Source organism: Callithrix jacchus, chromosome 3 (assembly GCF_049354715.1).
Source record: "Callithrix jacchus isolate 240 chromosome 3, calJac240_pri, whole genome shotgun sequence".
Lineage (NCBI taxonomy): Eukaryota > Metazoa > Chordata > Mammalia > Primates > Cebidae > Callithrix > Callithrix jacchus.
Window position 1 is genome coordinate 8,488,686 of NC_133504.1, and position 21,700 is coordinate 8,510,385.

General features: G+C 47.2%; 1 protein-coding gene and 1 long non-coding RNA gene across 11 annotated transcripts in view; one reads left to right on the plus strand and one right to left on the minus strand.

Moving 5' to 3' along the window:
• The window catches only part of DCTD (dCMP deaminase), a 104,841-nt gene that overhangs the window by 22,482 nt on the left and 60,659 nt on the right, over nt 1-21,700 (plus strand). For 5 of the 10 annotated variants that reach the window (XM_008992415.5, XM_078366191.1, XM_008992414.6 and 2 more), the window contains 3 exons: nt 2,539-2,655; nt 4,002-4,098; nt 6,617-7,967. In XM_008992415.5, coding sequence (XP_008990663.1) covers nt 2,539-2,655; nt 4,002-4,098; nt 6,617-6,695 — 293 coding nt within the window. In that variant the 3' untranslated portion in view covers nt 6,696-7,967. Of the gene's footprint in view, nt 1-2,538; nt 2,656-4,001; nt 4,099-6,616; nt 7,968-21,700 lie in introns of those variants that run through there. The other 5 variants (XR_013532790.1, XR_013532791.1, XR_013532789.1 and 2 more) reach the window with 1 other exon arrangement.
• LOC144581704 (uncharacterized) lies at nt 13,773-17,103 on the minus strand. The gene is made up of 2 exons (XR_013532793.1): nt 16,941-17,103; nt 13,773-15,908 (listed from the first exon to the last, which is right to left on the minus strand). It is a non-coding gene; the product is annotated as an uncharacterized LOC144581704 (long non-coding RNA).

Sequence of the window (21,700 nt, forward strand, 5' to 3'; positions counted from 1 at the left end):
AGATGCTGCCCAAGTGAATCTGTTTCATATGGTAATTTTCACTAATGAATCCAGACCTATACTGTTAAATTTTGCCCCAAACTGCCTGGGATGAGGTAGAGGAAGCTAGTTGCAGCCAGCGTGACAGGTCTTAGAGGACACTATCATAGTGTTTCATAACAGATGTAGAGACTCCATAGTCCTGAATATTAATACTAGCACCATCACAAAGTATTTATTAGATGGGAGAGCATATTTTTGATATTTGAATTTAAGGGGACTTTCAGTACTTCCCAACGTCTCCATCAATAATTGGAATCTGCATTTCCTCCTTTATTCATTCAATAAATATTTAACACCCGTTATGTTCACGGCATCACATTAGACTCTGGGGGAGTTACAAAGAACCTAGGCTGGGCTTTGCCCTCAAGGGGGAAATAAAAGAAACAATGACATGTAATTGTTTTTGACACCAAGCAGCATGAATCCCAGCTCTGGAGCATCCTGGTCACCGGGGAGAAGGGGCCACGGGAGCCCCTCCAAGGCCAGCACCCACATGGCCACACCTTGTACTTCCCAATCACGGGCCTCGAACCCTTCTTTGTCTTTCCTTGTCCTCCCATGCCTTCAGGACTTGTGAGACCTGTAAGTCCTGGGGCATGCCTCTGGTCACCCTGGCCAGTGAGGATTACTCTCTGATGAGTGAAATCCAGCTTGTTCGTCTCTTTAGATTTTCCTGCAATGCCAGGAGAGACCGCCCCTTTTGACACAGGACTGAGACCTCCTAAAACATGGAATTTGTAGATAAAAATGAATATTTCCTAACTTTTCCTGAGCGAGCTTTTGGTCAGCCTTATGCCTGCAACATTGCAGAGCTGCTGGAGGATCCAGGCACACAGGTGGCTGTAGCTGCCCCCGAACATGGGAAGCTGGCTGAGGAGGGTGGCCAGGCCTTCGTCTCTCCGACCCAGAGTAGGTGTTCAGTAAATGATCGTCCATGAAGTGAGTCGGGACTGAAATGTACGAGAGCCGTAAGTTGGGGCCACTGTTCATTTAAGGCCTCAGAATTCCTGGAAGGAAGTGTTACGTGTAGAAGGTAGGCGGGCTGCAGAGGGTAGGGGAGGTCTGGAAGACCCCCATATTTTTATACCAGGTGGCTTGTGTGATGTGGGCCATGGCCAGAAGTCAGTCATTAGCTTGTTTGACAAATACTTATTTTAGCGCTTGCTGCCTAGCATGTATTGGGGATACCAGGGCGGCCAGCAGGCCGTGCCTCCTCAGCTTGTCTGCATGTTGGAATCCCCCGGGGACTCGTTTTCAAATTCCCAAGCCCAAGCCACAGCCGAGGCCATCACACTGCACAGGCATGGGACACAGATTTCCATGTTTTGGAAGCTCCTAAGGGTGCTCTGTTATCAGAGAAGTTTGCAAGTCACTGCCATCAGGAGCTTATAATATAGTTTGAGATAACACACCCAGGAAAATCCAGTGACGATACAAAACGGCCATCTAGAAACCTCCCGGACAGGATGACAGAGTCAGACCCAGGTCTGTGCTGTGAGCACCACTCACGCCCACTCAAGGAGGATGTTCCCTGTGGATTAGGGAGTGGGAGTATCTAGCCAAACTGGACCTGGGATGTGTCGGCTTTGCCAGGTTCAAGAGAAGGAGGAAGAGGCTCACCTTGACCCTGAACTCAGGCAGGTCCAGATGTGACCCAGGATGGTGGATAGAATGGACCAGTATATCAAGAACTCAACTAGTCGTTGCCATTTCAGGGGATGAATGTATTTCTTATAAAGGACAAACGGGCCCGGTGCAGTGGCTCATGCCTGTGCTCCCAGCACTTTGGGAGGCTGAGGTGGGCGGACCATGAGGTCAGGAGTTTGAGACCAGCCTGACCAACATGGTGAAATGCTGTCTTTATTAAAAATACAAAAATTAGCCAGGCATGGTGACATGTGCCTATAATCCCTGCTACTCAGGAGGCTGAGGCAGGAGAATCGCTTGAACCTGGGAGGTGGAGGTTGCAGTGAGCCGAGATTGTGCCGCTGCGCTCCAGCCTGGGTGACAGAACAAGACCCTGTCTGGCTGCTGGCGTGTTTTCTTGTGCGTATGTGAGCACGATGCGGTGAAGCAGATCCGTCAGGATGGACACACTCAGCATCTTCACTTCGTGATTCTCTTGCTCTAAAATTGCCTTGCCCTCTTAATGGCCACAGTCAACCTCCCTGTGTGTGCATGTCAGCACACCAATAGCCAGCTCAGGTGGGTACTTTCACACCCTGCGTCTTGTGGAGCTGTGCTGAGGGTGGTTGCAGGCGCTTGACCTCAGCCGTCCTGGCCACTCTGGTGCCTTCAGGCCTCGCTGGTCATCAACAACCAGCCAGACCACGTGGGCCTCATTTGGTATTCTTGGTACTTGCTATTTCTAATCAATGTTTTAAATTGAGTCTGTTATATGTTACTTCAGAGGGGGGAATGGAATGTGTTAACACTTAGTAAATTCTTTACGAGCTGCAGCCAAACTTTTTCTTTCTTTCCCTTTCAAACCCGCAGTGTGCCATGCTGAGCTGAATGCCATCATGAACAAAAATTCGACCGATGTGAAAGGCTGTACTATGTATGTCGCCTTGTTCCCTTGTAATGAATGTGCGAAGCTCATCATCCAGGCAGGTAGGAACGGGGGTCTTTTCATTTGTCACATTTGCATTGCTGCCTGCTCCTCAGTAGCTCTCGCTGATGTGTTTGATCTTAAATTGCTATTGTTTAGATCTAAATTAATTGCACTATCAACTTTGCAAGGCATTTCCTGTGTTTTGTTTCTGAATGGTGCCAGGTATTCTAAGACTAATTGCATCCTCTGTGATTCTTAGCATGTTTTTAATTTAGTTTGCAACTTCTTAAACTGTAAGCTGCCAAAAAACAACACAGGCATTGCATATAATTACTGTCAATTCACTATTCTCCGACATATTGTGCATAGATTAGCGGGGAGGGAGAGAAATGAACTTCTGTCAGAAACAAGGTCAACTGGGAGTCTGTATATGAAATTTTAATTTGTATCTAATACATGGTAGATATTTGAGGATCTAAACATATCTTGGCATATAAATGGCATAAGACCCAAATGGTACTCTGCCATCAGGTTTTCCTATGTTACAGTTACCATAAATCTACACCATTGTATTCTGAATATTTCACCTTTTTCAAACTGTCACATCTAAGATTCAACCACACTTTGTCTCCATAAAACTCTCGGCTAGAGATTTAAAGACTTATCGTGTTTAGCCAGATGTGTGGTTTAAAGGGGCTGTTTGTCACCAGCCCCGTGGATCTCAGAACAGAAGCAGTCTGCTGGTACTGAGGAGTCGCTCAGGCCCCGTCGCTATTGCTGTTGCCATTCCTGGGAAGCTCTCCCCTCGGTGCTCAGGTGTGGAGGCGGTGGCAGGCCTGTAGGCTGAGCAGTGTGGACCCCACATGGCAGCCTCCTCTCCCTTCAGAGGCTGGTGGAGGAGCAGCCTTCAATGCAGGGCATTTGGGATTCCTGACTCCCGGAGTTAGCGCTGCCTGCTGAGATCAGGACAAGAAAACAGACCTGCTCTCTGTGAGCTGGTTTGAAGTGGCCTGCAAAGCCATGCTGGGAAGCACAGTGATGCTCACCGCTGAATTTCCCAGCAGTCCCCACTCCTTCCATCGGTCCTCCCATTAGTTAAGAGAAGCTGCCTTGTGAATAAAGACGATTTGATTACCTGTGGTAAGAAAAATTGGTCAATCAGATCAAGGCTTGACTACTTCCCTTTGCATTTGTTTTTTAAAAATCCATAAAGACTGGAGGGAAGATTAGATGCAATCTACCCTCTGCTGTATTAGAAAGTGGCAGCATGTATTTCAGTGACTGGACACTGTCTGCAGGCACACTTGGAAAAGGTCATTAATCATGGACGCTAAAAGCGCCCCAGCTGTCTTGTGGAGCATCTGTGTGTGCATATACTAAGGGAGCTCCCATTGTTACCTTACAGGTATCAGAGAAGTTATTTTCATGTCTGATAAATACCATGATAGTGACGAGGCAACTGCTGCGAGGCTCATGTTTGATATGGCTGGGGTGGCGTTCCGGTAAGCGGGGAGTCCTGGGGGGAAGCGGTGGGGTGAAGGCTGATGAAGAGACGTGTTTGACCTTTTCTCTTTCTCGTGATCCCTGACTTCCACACTTGGAGGAGTCTGGAGAAATGCAAGGTTATAAGAATTTAAAGACTATTATAGGGGTAGATATTTCAGAGCAGTGGCAGGAAAATCTGAAGACAACTTGGTTTTGTTTCATTTTTTTTTTTTTTTGAGACAGAGTCTTGCTCTGTTGCTAGGTACCAGGCTGGAGTGCAGTGGCACAATCTCAGCTCACTGCAACCTCCGTCTCCCAGGTTCAAGCAATTCTCCTGCCTCAGCCTCCTGAGTAGCTGGGATTACAGGAACACGCCACCACACCCAGCTAATTTTTGTATTTTTTGTAGAGACGGGGTTTCACCATGTTGGCCAGGATGGTCTCATTCTCTTGACCTGGTGATCCGCCCACTTCAGCCTCCCAAAGTGCTGGGATTACAGGCTTCGTTTTTTTTTTTTTTTTTTTTTTTAATTGAAATAGAAGAGTCTGACTCTCTTCCAGGCTTGAGTGCATTGGCGAGATCTCGGCTCACTGCAACCTCCACCTCGAAGGTTTAAGCAGTTCTCTTGCCTCAGCCTCCTGAGTAGCTGGGAACTATAGGCGCGTGCTACCATACCTTGCTAATTTTTTGTGTTTTTAGTAGAGACGAAGTTTCACCATGTTAGCCAGGATGTTCTTGGTTTCCTGACCTTGTGTTCTGCCCGCCTCAGCGTCCCAAAGTGCTGGGATTATAGGCATGAGCCACTGTGCCGGCCTGACAATTTGTTTAATGATTATACTTTAATTTCAGTAACTTTCCAGGGGTTAGACTAATTATTCAAATAGTGAGAAGTTTAAAAATTCACACGTTTTGTAAGAGGAACACCAAACCTTGGTAAATTTCGCAAATGTAACAACCCTGCCATTGAAATTTTTGGATGAAAGTGGCCTGCCTGGTTGAAACACTGGGGATTCTTTTTTTTTTTTCTTTTTGAGACGGGGTCTTGCAATGTTGCCAGACTGGAGTGCAGTGGTGCAATCCCAGCTCACTGCAACCTCCGCCCCCACCCCCCCACCCCCGGGTTCAAGCGATTCTCCTGCCTCAGCCTCCTGAGTAGCTGGAACTATAGGTGTGCACCACCACGCCCGGCTAATTTTTCGTATTGTTAATAGAGATGGGGTTTCACCATGTTGGCCAGGATGATCTTGATCTCTTGACCTTGTGATTCGCCTGCCTCGGCCTCCCAAAGTGCTGGGATTACAGGTGTGCACCACCCGGGAATTCTTTTTACAGCAGCGTTTTGCATTGAGATTTGAAGTCTTATGGATTTTTATTATTATCTTTGATTATGAGGTATGTTTTACTTGCAAGTAAGTTCAACCACCTTTAGTTCATGGTAGAAAATTCCTTTGGGACTGTAAAGCTTTCCAGCACTTGGTGATATTGGTGTTCAGCAGCAGTGGGGCGGTTGTCATAGGTGACATGCCTGGCCCCTTGGGCTGGCCATTAGGGATACGGCTTAGCAGACCCATGAATGCAACTGTGGTGCCTTCAGAGACTTCAAATTCCAATGATTTATCTACTCTTGCTTGGTGATTCTTAAAAGAATATGTTTTGTTCCCAAATATTTTCTTTTTAATAGTTGGAGAAGTAATGAGGAATGAGTGAAAAGTTAATGAGCAAATAAAAAAAAGTTGGTGTATTTTATGTTGGCATTTTTAGAACGTAATTTGAAAAATTACTCCTCACTAAAGGTAGTCGTTTTTTGCCATGTGTAAACAGTAAAAGAAAATTTGCTATTTTCTGTATTAGAGCCACTCCAAGTCGGCTGCAGAAATTTCCTAGAAAATAAGATGAATCTGATGGGAAAACTGGTAATCAGATATCATGTCGTGCAGCTAACCTGTTAGAAATCCTTTGACTTTCCCATAATTCATGAACTCAGATAGCTGAAGAATATACAAACCACACCACCCATGCATCTTTTCTCATCTTAGTCTTTTCTGGTCCGTTTTCTCTCGGCATGGGGCACTATAATTGGCTCCTATGTAGGCAAAATACCAAGCGAATCCCAGGACATTTTTTTCTCTGCACAGAAATTATGAGTTAAGCCAAAGTAAACAAACTGCTTTAACTACTCACCAGATAATAACTGTATATATGGCCGGGCGCGGTGGCTCACGCCTGTAATCCCAGCACTTTGGGAGGCCGAGGCGGGTGGATCACGAGGTCAAGAGATCGAGACCATCCTGGTCAACATGGTGAAACCCCATCTCTACTAAAAATACAAAAAATTAGCTGGGTATGGTGGCACGTGCCTGTAATCCCAGCTACTCAGGAGGCTGAGGCAGGAGAATTGCCTGAACCCAGGAGGCGGAGGTTGCGGTGAGCCGAGATTGCGCCATTGCACTCCAGCCTGGGTAATAAGAGCGAAACTCCGTCTCAGAAACAAAAACAAAAAAAACTGTATATATATATTTTTTTTTTATTTTTAGGAAATTCATACCAAAGTGCAGCAAGATTGTCATTGACTTTGATTCAATTAACAGTAGACCGAGTCAGATGCTTCAGTGAGCTACATCTCATTAAATCTCCAGAAGATTGGGATTATCCTCTTCTAAGAAGCTGCTAATACCTTTCATCTTGAAGTTTCACATAACTGTTGACCGGCCGGTCCAGCAAAAGTAGACATCTAAAGAATATAAAGCCTCAAATCTTTCTTACTGTCTCTCCTGTCCCATGGAATCTACATCTGTTTGAACTATTGATTTAGGGTTTAAAATAGGGGCGCCTAGGTGGGCTGGTACACAGGACTGGAGGGAGGGTGGCTCTGCCTCCCGGATCCTGGCTGGCTGGGATGCTGCTGGCTCTTCAGAGGAGAGTCAGCTGTTTGTCATCCGCTACAATCCGGCAGCCCCTCTTCAGTGCTGCATATGCCGCCTCTGTGCTGGAAGGACAAATAAATAATTGTGTTATCGGGGACAAGCAGCACACTGATCCGAACATCTGGCCAAGTGAAGCACGGCATATACCACCCTTGGAAAAAAATTAGGCCACAAATGTCAGTAGCATTGACGTATTTGCTGCAGGGTTGAGGGAAACCCCCAGCCGCCCAACCTCCCGGAACCCGAGATAGGGTGGCGCATCTGTCCTGAAAGATGACGAGTGGAACCGAACCAGGAGTTCCGCCATCCCTGCTTTCCTGCCGAACACAGGGCGGTGGCACATTATCCCTCTGGGGGCGGGGACCCCTGTTGTTTTGGCTCAGTTTTGGTTTGTTGGTCACATGGAGCTCTTCCATTTCGTTTAGCTGAATAATGAGTTGCTCCTGGAAGAGACAGCCTGTGTCTCCTTGTTGCTCCTGAAGCCCATGCCCTGCCATGGTGGCAGCTGGGGCTATGGATGGGAGGGGTCCCCAACATGGATGTGTTTCCCCTCCTCCAAATGCCAACACGATTCATTTACAAGGCCCCTCTGCAACTGGAGAGAAAATTAATTCCTATCCATGAGTGGACTGTGAGAAGTTTTGCATACGTGGAGATGGTTTCCCCCCTCGGTGCTCAGAGCTCATCTGTGCCCTGGCTCCATGCCTTCATCTACACAGACGTCACCTTCCTAAGCCCTAGGGGGCTCTGCTCCTTCTCTTTAATCTCATTTCATTTTTATTAAACATGCTCAGTACCTTTGTTAAGAAAAGGCTTGCTTTATCCTAAAGATTATTACCTTTTTAAAGTGCTCTTATATTTTCACGATTTTTTATTTTGTCTCTGAGGTTTTGTATTCTGCATTCTAGGGTATTCTGTAATTTGGCTCCTTACCAATATTATTAAAATCTACCCTACCAAAGCATGTTTATTTTTATGTTACTATAATTATATGCCTAACTCTCCACTCCTGTCCTTTCTGTATCATCTGTGAAGCACATTACATCTGTTTTAATGCTCAAAGAACAATTTGAGATGCCCAAGCTCTGTGTGTTCCCCAGGGTTGATGGCTGGGGCTTCTTTATGGACCAGATTTATATAAGATGCAAAGGCAGGCGCTGGTCCTACCCTCTCTTGTGGACCCTGCCTCTGGTCCCAGGTGTGGCCATCTAGTAGGGTCCATGCCTCCGCCCTCCCAGAAGGCTCAGTCCCGAGTTCTGCCCTCGCTGACCTCTCTCCGTATCCTCTTTCCAAGTCTCTCTTCTCCAAACCCCTTGCCCTCTGTGTGTATATATAGAAAGGTGTGTGGAAGAAAGAATCAGTAGAAAGTAAGAGATTTCTATATTGCCCCATGTCACAAGAATTGTGTCTTGTTAACATGGAGTGTGTAATTTTCATCACATCACATTGGTAAATGTGTCTAGGGGCTAATAAGCCAGTAGTGTATCTAATTTATTTAATTTTGATACTATCTTATATTTTGTCTGGTTGTTACATTCAGTTTTCGTGGAAAAAAAAAATGGACTGTTTTCTTTTTCTCTCTGTGAGGGCAGGTTGACAGGAAGGGTCCTTGCTATAAAAGAGAAGTCTGGATATTGAGGTCAGGTGGTGGGTGTTTATTTGGGGGCAGATGCTGTCGCTGGGGGTTTGTGATGCTGCCACCCATGAACAGATCCTGGTTTCCTGGTGACTGGAGTGTAAGTTATTATGTCTTAGTTTCTAGGATCACTGTAAGAATAGTAGAATTGTCCTATCCAGAGAATTCCGCAGATGTTCACGTTCCAGTTAATAGAGGTTTGCTTTGAACTGGTGCCTTCGGGAGAAGCTTTCCAGAAGGAAGGAGTTTTGCGCAGGCTTTTGCCTTGCAGGCATTACTGGATCATTGTGGTGACGGGAGACTGTATCTGAACGAATGTTGCTGCCTGTCATGGCTAATAAGCAACAATAAGGAAACCATCTTTCACTGAAGCGGCGGTAGAAGGACTACATTTAAAAGGCAAAATTTGTGAGTGAAATGATCAGAACTCCATGTGCTCTCTTCCCTTTCACTCCTCCAGCAGTCTGTCCTTAAAGACTTCTGAGGCCTAACAAGACCCAGCAGTGAAAGCGACCTAACACATTAGCCATCTTTTCCTAAATTCAAAATGAAGCAAAGTAAGAGAACAAGCATAAAAACTGAGCTCATGAATAAAAATGTAGGCTTGCAAGCCCGGTGAGCTCAAGCTCCTGTGGCCCTGATGTAATTTTTGATCTTCCCATGTCCGTGTCTACCTGAGAATTAAAAATATTTAGCTTGTTGCAAAAGGGCCCAAGGAATGCAGGGAGGGAGTTTCCTCATTGGCGAACCTGATAAGAAGTTTTAATATTTCCAGTTCACTTTTTTGTTGTTGTTAAAGTAAAGCCACTCTAAAACTGGTAGTTTCTACAGATCGTTACCCAGGAGGCCTGTCTAAAGCTCCAGGGAAGGACCAGAACTCAAGGTGGGGGTGGACTGCAAACCCTTGTCAGGGAACCATGATGACTGGAGTTATGGATTACCTGCGACAGAGGTGCCACCAAAATAACCCTGGGCCCAGGAGTCACATTTAGAGTGGGGTGCCGCAGACTTCTTCTGGAGATACCCACAGCTAGGTCGACTTTTATTTTAGAACTGTTGGAAGAATCTAAAGCCATTCCATCATGAGGGTGTATGAATCTCAAACAGTTACTGAGTGCTTACCACGCACTGGGTTCTCTGGGGTTCCTGGGGAAGGGTTAGAACAGACTAGATAGCTAGATATTAGACAGGTTCCTGAGATGAAGCCCAGTTTTGCCACCCACATAACCGGAGCCACACACGCAAGCGTCACCTGCGCTTTATTTTCTCCGGATTGGGTTGTCTGTTTTTTGTGTCTGCATCCATTGGAGTAAGACAATGGGGAGAGGGCAGGGACCAGACACGAAGTCTGCAGGGGCTGCATTCTTACTCCGATTCCGAGGCCAAAGACTTTAAAACATTCTAAAAGTCCTTCATTGAATTAAAATGAGTTCAGTATTTCCCAAGAAAATCAGAAGAGGGGTTCTCTGTTGAAGAAAGAAAAGAATGCCATCTGCTCACTGCTCAGGTATGGAGCCTGAGGGTCTCAGGCTTGGAGCCTGAAGACAGGGGTCGCCCTTATTTTTGGTAGCTGACTGCCGGATCTCTTCTCTGGAGCCCCAGTTCGCAACTTCACTTGTCTGCTGCCATTCTTAGCTGTTTTTAAGGACAATGGTATTAATTACGCATGTGTTGTGCATCCATCCATCCATCCATCCATCCATCCATCCATCCATCCATCCATCCATCCATCTCCAGAGCTCTGCATCTTGCAGAACTGCAACTCCATCCCCATTACCACTAACTCTGCCTTCCCCTCTCCCAGAAGTTGCATCCACCACTCTCCTCTGTATGAATTTCACCACTCTCAGTACCTCATACAAGTGGAATTGTATAGAATTTTCTCTCTTTGCCTGGCTACTTAGCATCATGTCTTCAAGCTGCATCCAGGTTGTAGCATGTGTCAGGATTTCCTTCCTTTTGAAGGCTGAAGAACAGCCCATCGTGTTCACATACCACCTTTTGTTTAGCCATTCATGCACCAATGGACACCTGGGTCACTCCCACCTTCTGCTGCCATCCTTTCCTGAATGTGCATGTGCCTCTCTAACCTGGCCCCGTCTACCTCAGCCACCCAGCGGCCTCCGTTTCTGCACCAGTCACCTGCCTTGAAGGTTTATTCTTTTTCAAAAATCAGCCTCCCCTCCCCTCCCCTCCCCTCCTTTTCCCCTTCCCTCCTCTTTTCCTCCCCTCCCTCCCTTCCCCTGCCTTCCTGCTCCCCTGCCTTCCCGGTCTCTCCCCTCCCCTCCCCTCCCCCTCCTCTTCCCCTCCCCTCCCCCTTCTCCCCTCCCCTTCCCTCTTCTCCTCCTTCCCCCTCCCCTTCCCTCCCTTTCCCTTCTCCCCTCCCCTCCCCTTCCCTCTTCTTCTCTTCCTCCTTCCTCCCTCCCTCTCCTCCCCTTACCTTCCTTTGAAACAGGGTCTCACTCTGTCTTTCAGGCTGGAGTGCAGTGGTGAGTTCATATTGCACTACAGCCTCAACCTCCTGGGCTCAAGTGATCCTCCCACTTCAGCCTCTCGAGTAGCTGGAGCCACAGACATGCATCCCCACACTAATTCCCTGGCTAATTGTTAGTTATTTTTTATTTTTTTTAGAGATGGAGTCTCACTGTGTCGCCCAGGCTGGTCTCAAACTCCTGGGCTCATGTGATCCTCCTGCCTTGGCCTCCCAAAGTTCTGGGATTGCAGGCCCGAGCCACCTTGCCTGGCCTAAACCTCGCATTTCTAAGAGGCTCTTCCTGTGCTTCCTTTGACCACACACAGGTTTCCATGCGTCTTTCAAGACGGAGTTTGATCCTGCCTTCTCTGTAAAGTCTCCCCAGACCTTCCCGAGCCTGAAGCGACTTTTTCTTCTTTGAAATCCTGCCGCAGTGATTGTCAGCAACTGTCTTTCTGATGATGAATCATGTACTGTTTTGTGATATCTCTTCTGCTGTCTAGAACTGTTACTGAAATATTTCATTTAACTTTTCATGTGTACCTTGTCCTGCTCTAACTGGGTGGTAAAGTCCGCAGAGTGCATGTGACGCCTTGTATATCCTGGTGCCGGTTTCTCTCCAGTCGGCAGTACCTTATGCAGAGGGCTTTATACACATTTTTAATATTTCCACTTAAAAGTTATGAACCTGACTGCACTTTAATTCAGTGAGGTAGCTGAGCGGGAGCCAACCTCCTAAATTATTTTTTTCCATGCTGATTTCTTTGTGAATGGCTCGAAAAAAAATTGTCGCCTGGAATGTAAGAGAAAGAAATCTTCCTGTTAGCACCCGGGGCTAATGGGCACATTTATCTTTGAGAGAGACAGGAGATTACTATTTAAATGTCTTATTTTTAACTTCTGCGTTTCAGTTAAAGCATTCTTGTATATGGTTTTGAATTAGGGATTTGGCAGTCATGGACGCTCTTGGCAGAACACCCAGAGATGATGTTTCCACTGAAACCCATCTGATTAGAGGATGCCTTGACCTTTCCTGGTCTTAAATCACTGTGGAATGCTTTCTGTTGTAGGAGTTCTTTACGTTAACTTTTGTTAATGAAAACTGTTAGGAACTTAAACATGTCATTTGGTCCAGGTTTTAAATGGGCATTGTGTTCTTGAATTGCTTCCTCTGCAGGGGCGGGCACGGTGTGCAGCCTTTTGATTTATTCCGCCTTTCCCCAATTTCTGAATAAGAAGGCATCAGTGATGCTTGTACCTGTAAGTAACGGGTCGCTGATTCTCAGCGACTAAACAACCAGCGTAATTTTCCTCACATAATAAGTACAGTGATCACATTTGCTGGAGTTGGGTCAGCTGCTCCATGATGTCTGCAAAGATCTAGGCTTTTTTCTTTATTTCTGTGTTTTGCTTTATGTCTCCAGGCTTGTTTTGTTCAACTCCAGGCATCCTATTCACACTGAATGCAAGAAGGAGATGGATGGTAGAGTGGGATGAGGCTTCTCTGCCCTTGCCTATCCCTTTGATCAGGAAAGCAGAAACTTTTTCAGAAGCCCCAGCAAATACTTTCTTCCATCTCTTTAGCCACAGCCGGTCACAGGGCCACCCCTAGCTGCAAGGGAGGCTGACAAGAGTCCTGGGCATTCTACATTCAATTGAGGAGGCTGCAGGGGAGAAGGAGGCTGTAACTGCTGTCATTCTTGCTGTTGGCCATAGCATACCCCTTGCTTGGAAAACTGTATAGTGGCTCTTTGCACCCTCAGTGGTAAAGTTAAGTTGAAAATGATACTTGCTTCACAGGAATTTTGTGACCTTCACATTGACTTTCAAACTCCTGTGCGGGAAATCTCAGTTTCTTAGCTGGGTACAGCTATAAAACGGTGATATGTACATAGACACACACTCAGACCATTTGAGGGTCACGTACATGGTCTCTGGCCCCTAAATACTCAGTTTGTTTCCTAAGAAGAGGGATGTTTTCATATCCAGTATAGTTAAATATAATTATTGATGATGGGATGTTTAACATTGTTAGAATATCTTAATCTATTATTCATACCCCGATTTTGTCAGTTGACCCAATATGTTTCTTTCTGGTGTTTTCTGTGTGGGATACAGTCTAGGGTTTGGCAGTGCATTTTGTTGTCATGTCTCCTTAGCCCCTTTAATCTGGTACATTCCCTGTGGTACTACTTTTTTCTGGAGCCTCTTTCTCCTGCTGCCTCATGCTAGCATTTTTTTTTTGAGACGGAGTTTTGCTCTTGTTACCCAGGCTGGAGTGCAATGGCGCGATCTCGGCTCACCGCAACCTCTGCCTCCTGGGTTCAGGCAATTCTCCTGCCTCAGCCTCCTGAGTAGCTGGGACTACAGGCACGCGCCACCATGCCCAGCTAATTTTTTGTATTTTTAGTAGAGACGGGGTTTCACCATGTTGACCAGGGTGGTCTCGATCTCTTGACCTTGTGATCCACCCGCCTCGGCCTCCCAGAGTGCTGGGATTACAGGCGTGAGCCACCGCACCCGGCCCACTAGCATTTTTTTAAAAAACATTTTAGTCTCAGGGACCCTTTACACTCTTAACAATTACTGAGGACCCCAAAGAAACTTTTGTTTCATGGTTTGTATTTGCCAGTATGTACATTAGAAATTAAAACTGAGAAATTTTAAAAATATTTTAATTCACTTAAAATACAAGTAACAAACCATTACATGTTAACATAAATAAAATCCTTTTATGAAAAAATAACTATTTTCCAGAGACAAAAAATGTTTAATGAAAAAGCAGCATTGTGTTGCATTTTTGCCACTCTTTTTCATGTCTGCTTTAATAGGAAACAGCTGGAGTCTCATTTCTGTGTTTTCTCTATCTGTTGCAGTAAGTTGTTTTGGCTGAAATATGTGGAGAAAATCTAGCCAAACCCAGATATGTAGTTGGAAAGGGGAAGCACATTTTAATAGCATTTTCAGAAAATTGTAGCTGGTCTTGGATACTGCAGCACAATTTGATATATGAAAGTTTCCAAAAAGCTAGTCGCATTGTGAAATCGGAAATCCTATTAATGAATATTTCATATTATCTTTCATTAAAATCGTCTGGTCTATCTTGTATTTTGAGTTGATGTTTAACCCACACATGATCCTGTAACACACACTGGTCATTTGGAAACTACTGGTTCATTGAATTGTGCAGGTCTTTCAAGCATTGAAATATTCCCAAGTCACTTTTGTAACTATCACCACTGATCTGAGAAAAATCTCTTTACATACTGGGAAGCTGTCAGGTTCACAGTGACAGATAACAAGTTTTCCAAAATTCCGATTTTCTCTTCAAAGCTTGAATTTTATCGTTCAGTCCCTTCATTTCCCTCGAAGTGACACATAGGCTTACTTTGTTCATTTTCAAGAAAATGTCTGTCTTGTCCCCAAATCTGAGTATCCACAGTTACTCTTTCTTTGAAGTAAAAATGGCATCCCATGAAGAAAGGGGCTAGTTGAGCTTGCAACTCAAACACTCGCGTTGCACTCTTCTGAGGACGTGCAAAAGTGCTTCCTGCACACGCTTCCCATCTCACCCAAGGAGTGTGAGAAAGATGACGCATCAGAGCGGGGGTTCCCTACAAGTAATACTTTTTCCTGCCGGCATCACGGAGGACATATTAAGTGAAATGGTCTTTTTACTTCTGTGTCTTTGTTTTCTTCTCGAGTGTGTGGTGGTGAAGAGGGCATGTGGGCGCCCCTGCCTCTGATTTCTTCACTCTCACTTTTACTCACCATTGCTTTGGTTGCAGAGTGCAAATGTCCACACAGTGAATAAGGCAAGAAACCTCTTAGTATTATAATGAAGATCGTGTTGACAAAGCGAGCCCCATGAAAGAATCTGTAGGCCCGTGCTTTGAGGTGCCAGCTGCCATAGATGACAGTGTGGTTCCAGCCCAAAAGGTACTTTGAAAGTGTCTGTTTGCTGTTGACTTTGCCCCTTTCTATGTCTGCATTTCTTGGCCTGGGTGACATTGCCTGAGGGGGAAAAATGAGATCTTTTTAAAGAATTGGTCATTGTCTTTTTACCTGTAATTTTGTCTCCTATAATGTAGTGAATATGCAAGGTATGATGAATATTGTTGCTTTTTTTTTTTGAGATGGAGTTTCGCTCTTGTTACCCAGGCTGGAGTGCAATGGCGCCATCTCAGCTCACCACAACCTCCGCCTCCTGGGTTCAGGCAATTCTCCTGCCTCAGCCTCCTGAGTAGCTGGGATTACAGGCACGCGCCACCGTGCCCAGCTAATTTTTTGTAATTTTTAGTAGAGACGGGGTTTCACCATGTTGACCTGGATGGTCTCGATCTGTTGACCTCGTGATCCACCCGTCTTGGCCTCCCAATCATTGCTTTAAGAGAAGAAAAAAATAGACAAACTCTTGATATAGAGCAGGCTCTCTCGGTTTGCTGTAGTTGATCAAATGAAGCAGTCTGTTAGGATTTCACAAATTAGAATATCACAGACTCTCTTCTAATTGAAGGCCCCTGTGTTAAAATGTTAGTAAGAGATGGCACATTGAGTCAGCTCGCAGCACTAACTACGTTTCAAGAGGATGAACTGTTCAGCCAGGGTCTCTCTGCAGTCCGGGCAGACAGCTGGAAAGGTGGGCTCTGAGTTCTGATTAAACTATGTTCCCAGACCAGGGGCTTTCTGCTTCTTGCATCCTTCACACTGAGAGGGGACCATAGTTCTTTCTAAGCTTAGCCAAGGCTGATGGGCCATCTTCGCGGTGGAGCTTTTAATCACCTGCGGCAGCCCTAGGAGGGGTGATGAGAAACAGAGCGATCAGCACTTGAGCAGCACATGTTGGTGCTGATTAGCGCGGCTGGTTAGAGCCAGGACTAATGCGGCCGAGGTCACGGACTCGGCCCCGCCGCCCAGGTAGCCCGGCCACCCTCCAAACGGCTGCTCCGCCCGGTCAGCTGCCTCACAGATGCTCGCTGCCGTCTGGAAAGGGGCCAGGGAGGCTCGAGCCAGCAGCCAGCACGGGCTCTTTGTGTTTAAAACCAAACAAAATAAAAACAGGTTCTCTAATGTACCACCCCCTGTGATCCTCTCTAGGAATATCAGACTTAATGATTTAAATTTAATTTGTTAGCCATTTGGTGGTTAATTTTTTTATAAAAAAAAAACAACCTAATGATTTATTAGCATTTTTATAATAAGGAACATTTAATATCTATTCATGAGAGTTCAGATGGATCAACTATTTAATTTCTTAATAAAATGAATCAGAAAAGTATTACTTAGAAGAAACCATACTGTGAGCATGTTCTCTGCATGTTTTCTGACCTTGGTTCTGCCGTATTATTAGAGGTGGGAATGGAGGGAAATGAAGCTGGATTCAGCCTTTCCCCTGCAGCTCTGCTTCCCAAGGGGGAGAGGCCGGGGGAGGGCATGGTGGAGTTTGTATTTAATTTCCTAAATATCACAGACTCATAACGACTAGATGCACCTCTCCTTTCCACCATTACCCTGGTGCTGTTGACTGAGACAGGCTGGCCCCAGGTCACCCGCAGGATACACAGAGAAAGGCGCACACTGGCATAAGAAAAGTGCCTTACAAAAATATGCATATAAATACCTCCAGCCCTTTGCCCCCGACTCTGAGCAACAGTGCTCATGGGCACATTTTAATTAAGCAGCTACGACTATCTTTAAAGTGGTGGGAGCAGGGAGGAGAGGGTTCTGGAAGGCTTCTGAGAGTCACAGGACAAAGAGTTGAGGAGCAGCGCTGCCCCACGTGCTCACGTGCCCCCCCCACCACGCAAAAAAGAGGGGTTCTTTACCAAACAGCAACAGCAGACTGATAGAAAAGCATCATGGCCGAGCATCTCTGGGTCATGGTGAGCGCGCACGGAAGACACCCAAGACGGAGTGTGCCCCTCCTGTCCCAAAGCACCTTCGGGTAAACACTGCGTGTTGGGCCCAGAGTGGGGAGGAGCAGCGATCAGCAAAGCCACCGCAGTGCTCAGTCCAAGCAACACACGCTGAGGCCTGGGCACAGCTCCACGCTCACTGGGTTTGCAGCCCTGGACGCAGGTCTCAAAGTCAGCGCAGATCACAAGAGCAAGTCCAGCAGCTTCTCCAAGGAAGAGCAAAACGCTGCCTTGGAAACACATTTTAATTGATGAAAGGAGTCTTTGTTTTAGCCACTGATGGTAGAGCAAGTGAACTCCAGGGCACTGGAGGTGCTTTGGCCCAATTAGGAAATCAGCCAGAGCCTCCCGGCGCAGGCAGCCATGTACCCACCGTCTGATGTTTTGCCAACTTGCTTCAGTGCAGTCACTCCACGGTGCCTGGATGTTTCAATTTAGACTCTGCTCCGTCAGGACTCTGAAGATGCTCATTGTCTGGGAGTGGGCTTCCTGCCTGTTACCTCTCTCCTCCTGCCTCTCCTGTCTTGGACACGGCCGTGACATTGCTCACTGGCCAAGTGAGTTGTTAGTGTCCCTCGGCTGCGGGTTGGCAGATTTCCACTCTCGGAGGAGCAGCAGCAGGGTTTGCAGGCAAACATCCTGAACTCTTTCAATGCCAGCCTGGCACCTTGGCACTGGGAGTCCTGGAGTTGTGAGTCATGTATGTGCCCGGCATGGCACAGTCCTTGCTGGAGAATGTATTAGAATCTAGAATCATGTTTCCAACATTGCTTTGTGGGTAAGGACATGCAGGTAGGACTTACTGGCTTGCACGGCTTTAGAGGCAGAGGTGGGCTGGCAACTCAGGTTTCCCAGGTTGGAGGCCAGAGCCCTTATCAGGACCCTGGGCCAAGTGACCAGGGGTCTTGGGACAGCTCATAAAGCTGGAAGTTAAGGCAGGCAACTGGGCGCTGTACTTTGGCCCTCCGCCACAGCTGGCTTTCCAGCCTCCCTGCCCCTGCCCACCTATTCCTGATGCCCTGGCCTTGCCAGCCTGTTTTCCTTCTTGAACGTTCCTTCCCAGATCGTCGGCTGCACTTGCTATTTCTCCTTCCCAGTGAAAATTCTCTCTGCCAGCTCTTCATATAGTGTCCTCCTTACTGTCTCTAGCACTTCTGCTCAGGCCCGGCTCCTCGGAGGGGCCTGCCCTGGCCCACCCTGTCTACCTGCGCTTCCAAGACCCCCACCTCCCAGTTACCATCAGGTCACCCAGTTTCTTTCTTTACATAACTCTTTTGTCTGTTTGTCTTATTGTTTTCTGTTTGTGTCCCCCCAAAACAGCAGCGGCCATGCCTGTTTTATTCCTGTTGACTCCCTGGTGCCTAGAACAGTGCCTGGCCCAGGAGGGTATTTTTTCCCTGAGATGTCTTGCTCTGTTGCCCAGGCTGAGGTGCAATGGCGTGATCTTGGCTCACTGCAACCTCTGCCTCCTCTTCCCCACAAGCACCATCCTGCGGTAGTCTCTGTGCAGGATGCTGTTATGAGAAAGACTTGGGACTGTGTCCCCACTCTGCACTCCCACGCCCCAAACTGGGAAGGTGCTGAGAGACCAAAGAATGGCTGGGACAAGCGCAGCTTGGTGAGTAGATGACTCTGTTGAGACTCACCTTCTGGGTGGCGGCAGGACAGCTCTAAAGGTCTGCAGTGCTGCCATCACTACACGAAGTCTCTGGCTCCTGGCCTGCTGTGTGTGATGGGACTCGTAGGTATGTTCCCAGATACTCTCAGGGATCCACGCTTCTCAGCTGAGCCCCCCTGGCTTTGGCTCCCTGCCCAGCTCGCAGGGTTCTGGCAGTGGACATCCACCCAACGTGACCTGATGGAGCTCCCATCACACCACAGACGCCCCTGCAGCTTTCTTGTCTCAGAGCAGGGCTGATCGCAGTCAGGCCCATTGCAGTGGAGGTGGACCGTGAAGAGCCAGACGTGGGACTCGAATCCTCTCTGGGGTAGGGCAGGCGCTGGGCACCCAGATCAGCTCCAGTTCCTGAGAGAGGGCAGCCCCGGAGTCAGAATCAAGGTGTTAGTAATAGGGGAATTGATGTCGGAGAGGGGACCGAGGCAGTAATATAGGAACTCTCTATACTTTCCAGTCAATTTTTCTGTAAAACTAAAACTGCTCTAAAAAAGGAGTCTGCTAATTTTTTAAAATCTCAGAAAGAATGTGGCTGGTGCCACAATGAACAATTTGAGTGAGAAGAGCTACTCAGCGAGGTCAGAGGCATCAGAGAGGAAGAACACAGAGCCCTGTTTTCTCTGCTACTCTTTATTGTTAAAACACTTTTAGAACAGACTTCGTTTGATGACAGATGCTCCACATTTTTGCCCACTGGCAGCAGTCGTGGATTATGAGATTTCTGAGGGGCGCAGGAGTGCAGCCATCTAAACGAGGCAACAGAAATCAGCCAAGGCCTTATCAGGATCCCCTACAAGTTCTATTGACTTTTTCAGATCTGTTCGTACCTGGGTGTAAAATAGAGAAAAGTCAGGTGAGTCTACCTTGCTAGTATGTTTAAAAGAGGATCTTGGAGAATTTGAAGGAAAATGTGGAAGAGGAAACAACAGCGCTTGGTGAAAGTCAGTAGAAGGGCTTCATAATGGAACAGACTAAGGGTGGCGGGTAGTTCTGAGGTTGAGAGAGAAATGGGGAAAAAAAAAGGGAGATATTCTTGGAGGCTTGAAGCAAGAAGCAGCAGCGGAGAGCAGCGCTTATCAGGATGTGTAGGGAGCTGGGTGCTGAGGGCAGGGATTCTTATGAGAAAAAATCCAGTGGTCAGTCTTTTAGGGAGGAGCTGATGGGATGAGGGGCAGATGGACCCACCTGAGTGGGTCGTACTGTCTGACCATCTCCCTTGTAAACAGACACTCCACATCCATGCTCAGAGCAGCGTTACTCACAGGAGCCAGGAGGGGGATGTCGCCCCGGTGTTCCTCAGCGGATGAATGGTTAAGGAAAATGTAAACACACAGTGGAATCTTAGCCTTGAAAAGAAAGGCAAGTCCATCCAGCGCAGGCTACCGCATGCATAACTTTGGACGGTGTGCTAAGTGAAATAAGAGAGTCACAAAAGGAAAAATACCGTTTATGATCCCACTGCATGAGAGGACGAGAGTGTAACATTCATAGAGACAGAAAGTAGGATGGTGGGTGCGAAGCCAGGGGAGGGGAAAATGGGAGTAGTTTAATAGGTATAGACTTTCAGTTTGGCAAGATGAAAAGTTCCACAGGTTGGCTGCACAGCAATGTGAATATACTTAATACTGCTTAACTGTACACTTAGAAACTGTTAAGATGGGCCGGGCGCCGTGGCTCATGCTTGTAATCCCAGCACTTTGGGAGGCTGAGGCAGGCGGATCACGAGGTCAGGAGTTTGAGACCATCCTGGCCTACACAGTGAAACCCCGTCTCTACTAAAAATACAAAAAAATTAGTTAGGCATGGCGGTGGGCACCTGTAATCCCAGCTACTCAGGACACTGGGACAGAAGAATTGCTTGAATCTGGGAGGCAGAGGTTGCAGTAAGTGAGATCACACCACACCACTGCACTCCAGCCTGGGTGACAGAGCCAGACTCTGTCTCAAAAAAAAAGAAAGAAAGAAATAGTTGAGATGGTAAATTTTATGTTGTGGTTTGTTTTTGTTTTTGAGATGGAGTCTCTCTCTGTCGCCCAGGCTGGAGTGCAATGGCACGATCCCCGCTCACTGCAACCTCTGCCTCCCAGATTCAAGCAATTCTCCTGCCTCAGCCTCCCAAGTAGCTGGGACTACAGACTTGCGCCACCATGTCTGGCTAATTTTTTGTTGTTTTAGTAGAGATGGGGTTTCATTGTTGGCCAGGCTGGTCTTGAACCCCTGATCTCAAGTGATCAGCCTGCCTCGGCCTTCAAAGTGCTGGGATTACAGGCCTGAGCCACCACGCCTGGCCTTGCTCTGTGTGTGTGTGTGTGTGACTACACACACATACAAACAGCCACCCTGGCCCCTAGAGTAGTCACCAGGAGCCACCTAGGGGGTGAATTTTCTCATATTTGGGTTCAGTTTGACCCCCACCTTACTGTCTCTATAGTCACTCTCTCCCCATCATCCTGTCACAGTTTGCTCAGCTACCCATAACCAAATACCACGGACTGGGCTGCTTAAGCAACAAGCCTTTATTTCTTGCTGTTCTGGAGGCTGGGAAGTCCAAGATCAGGTGCTGGCCTGGCCAGGTTCGGGGGGGCCCTCCTCCTGGCTTGTGGATGGCTGCCTTCTCACCTCAGGCTCACCTGGCGGGGAGTGGGGCCAGGAGCAAGCTCTCAGGTCTCTTCTTAGAAAGCTACTAATCCCATCGTGAGGGCCACACCCTCATGACCGCATCCAAACCTAATTACCTACAAAGGCCCTACCTCCAAAAACCCTCACACAGGAGTTAAGGTTTTGACATATGAATTTGTGACACAGCTCAGTCTCTAGCACATCTTTCCCCCAACCCAGAATTCAAAGCAGCACGTGTTCCTTCAGCTCCGTGTACTGTAGTCTCCATTCCTCCTCGGCTGTCCAAGCATCCTGGGCTGTCTTGGGAACACCTGTCCTGTTTCCACCTGGGATCTGCGGTGCAGACACCCCCTGAGAATGCCCACTCAGCTCCCTT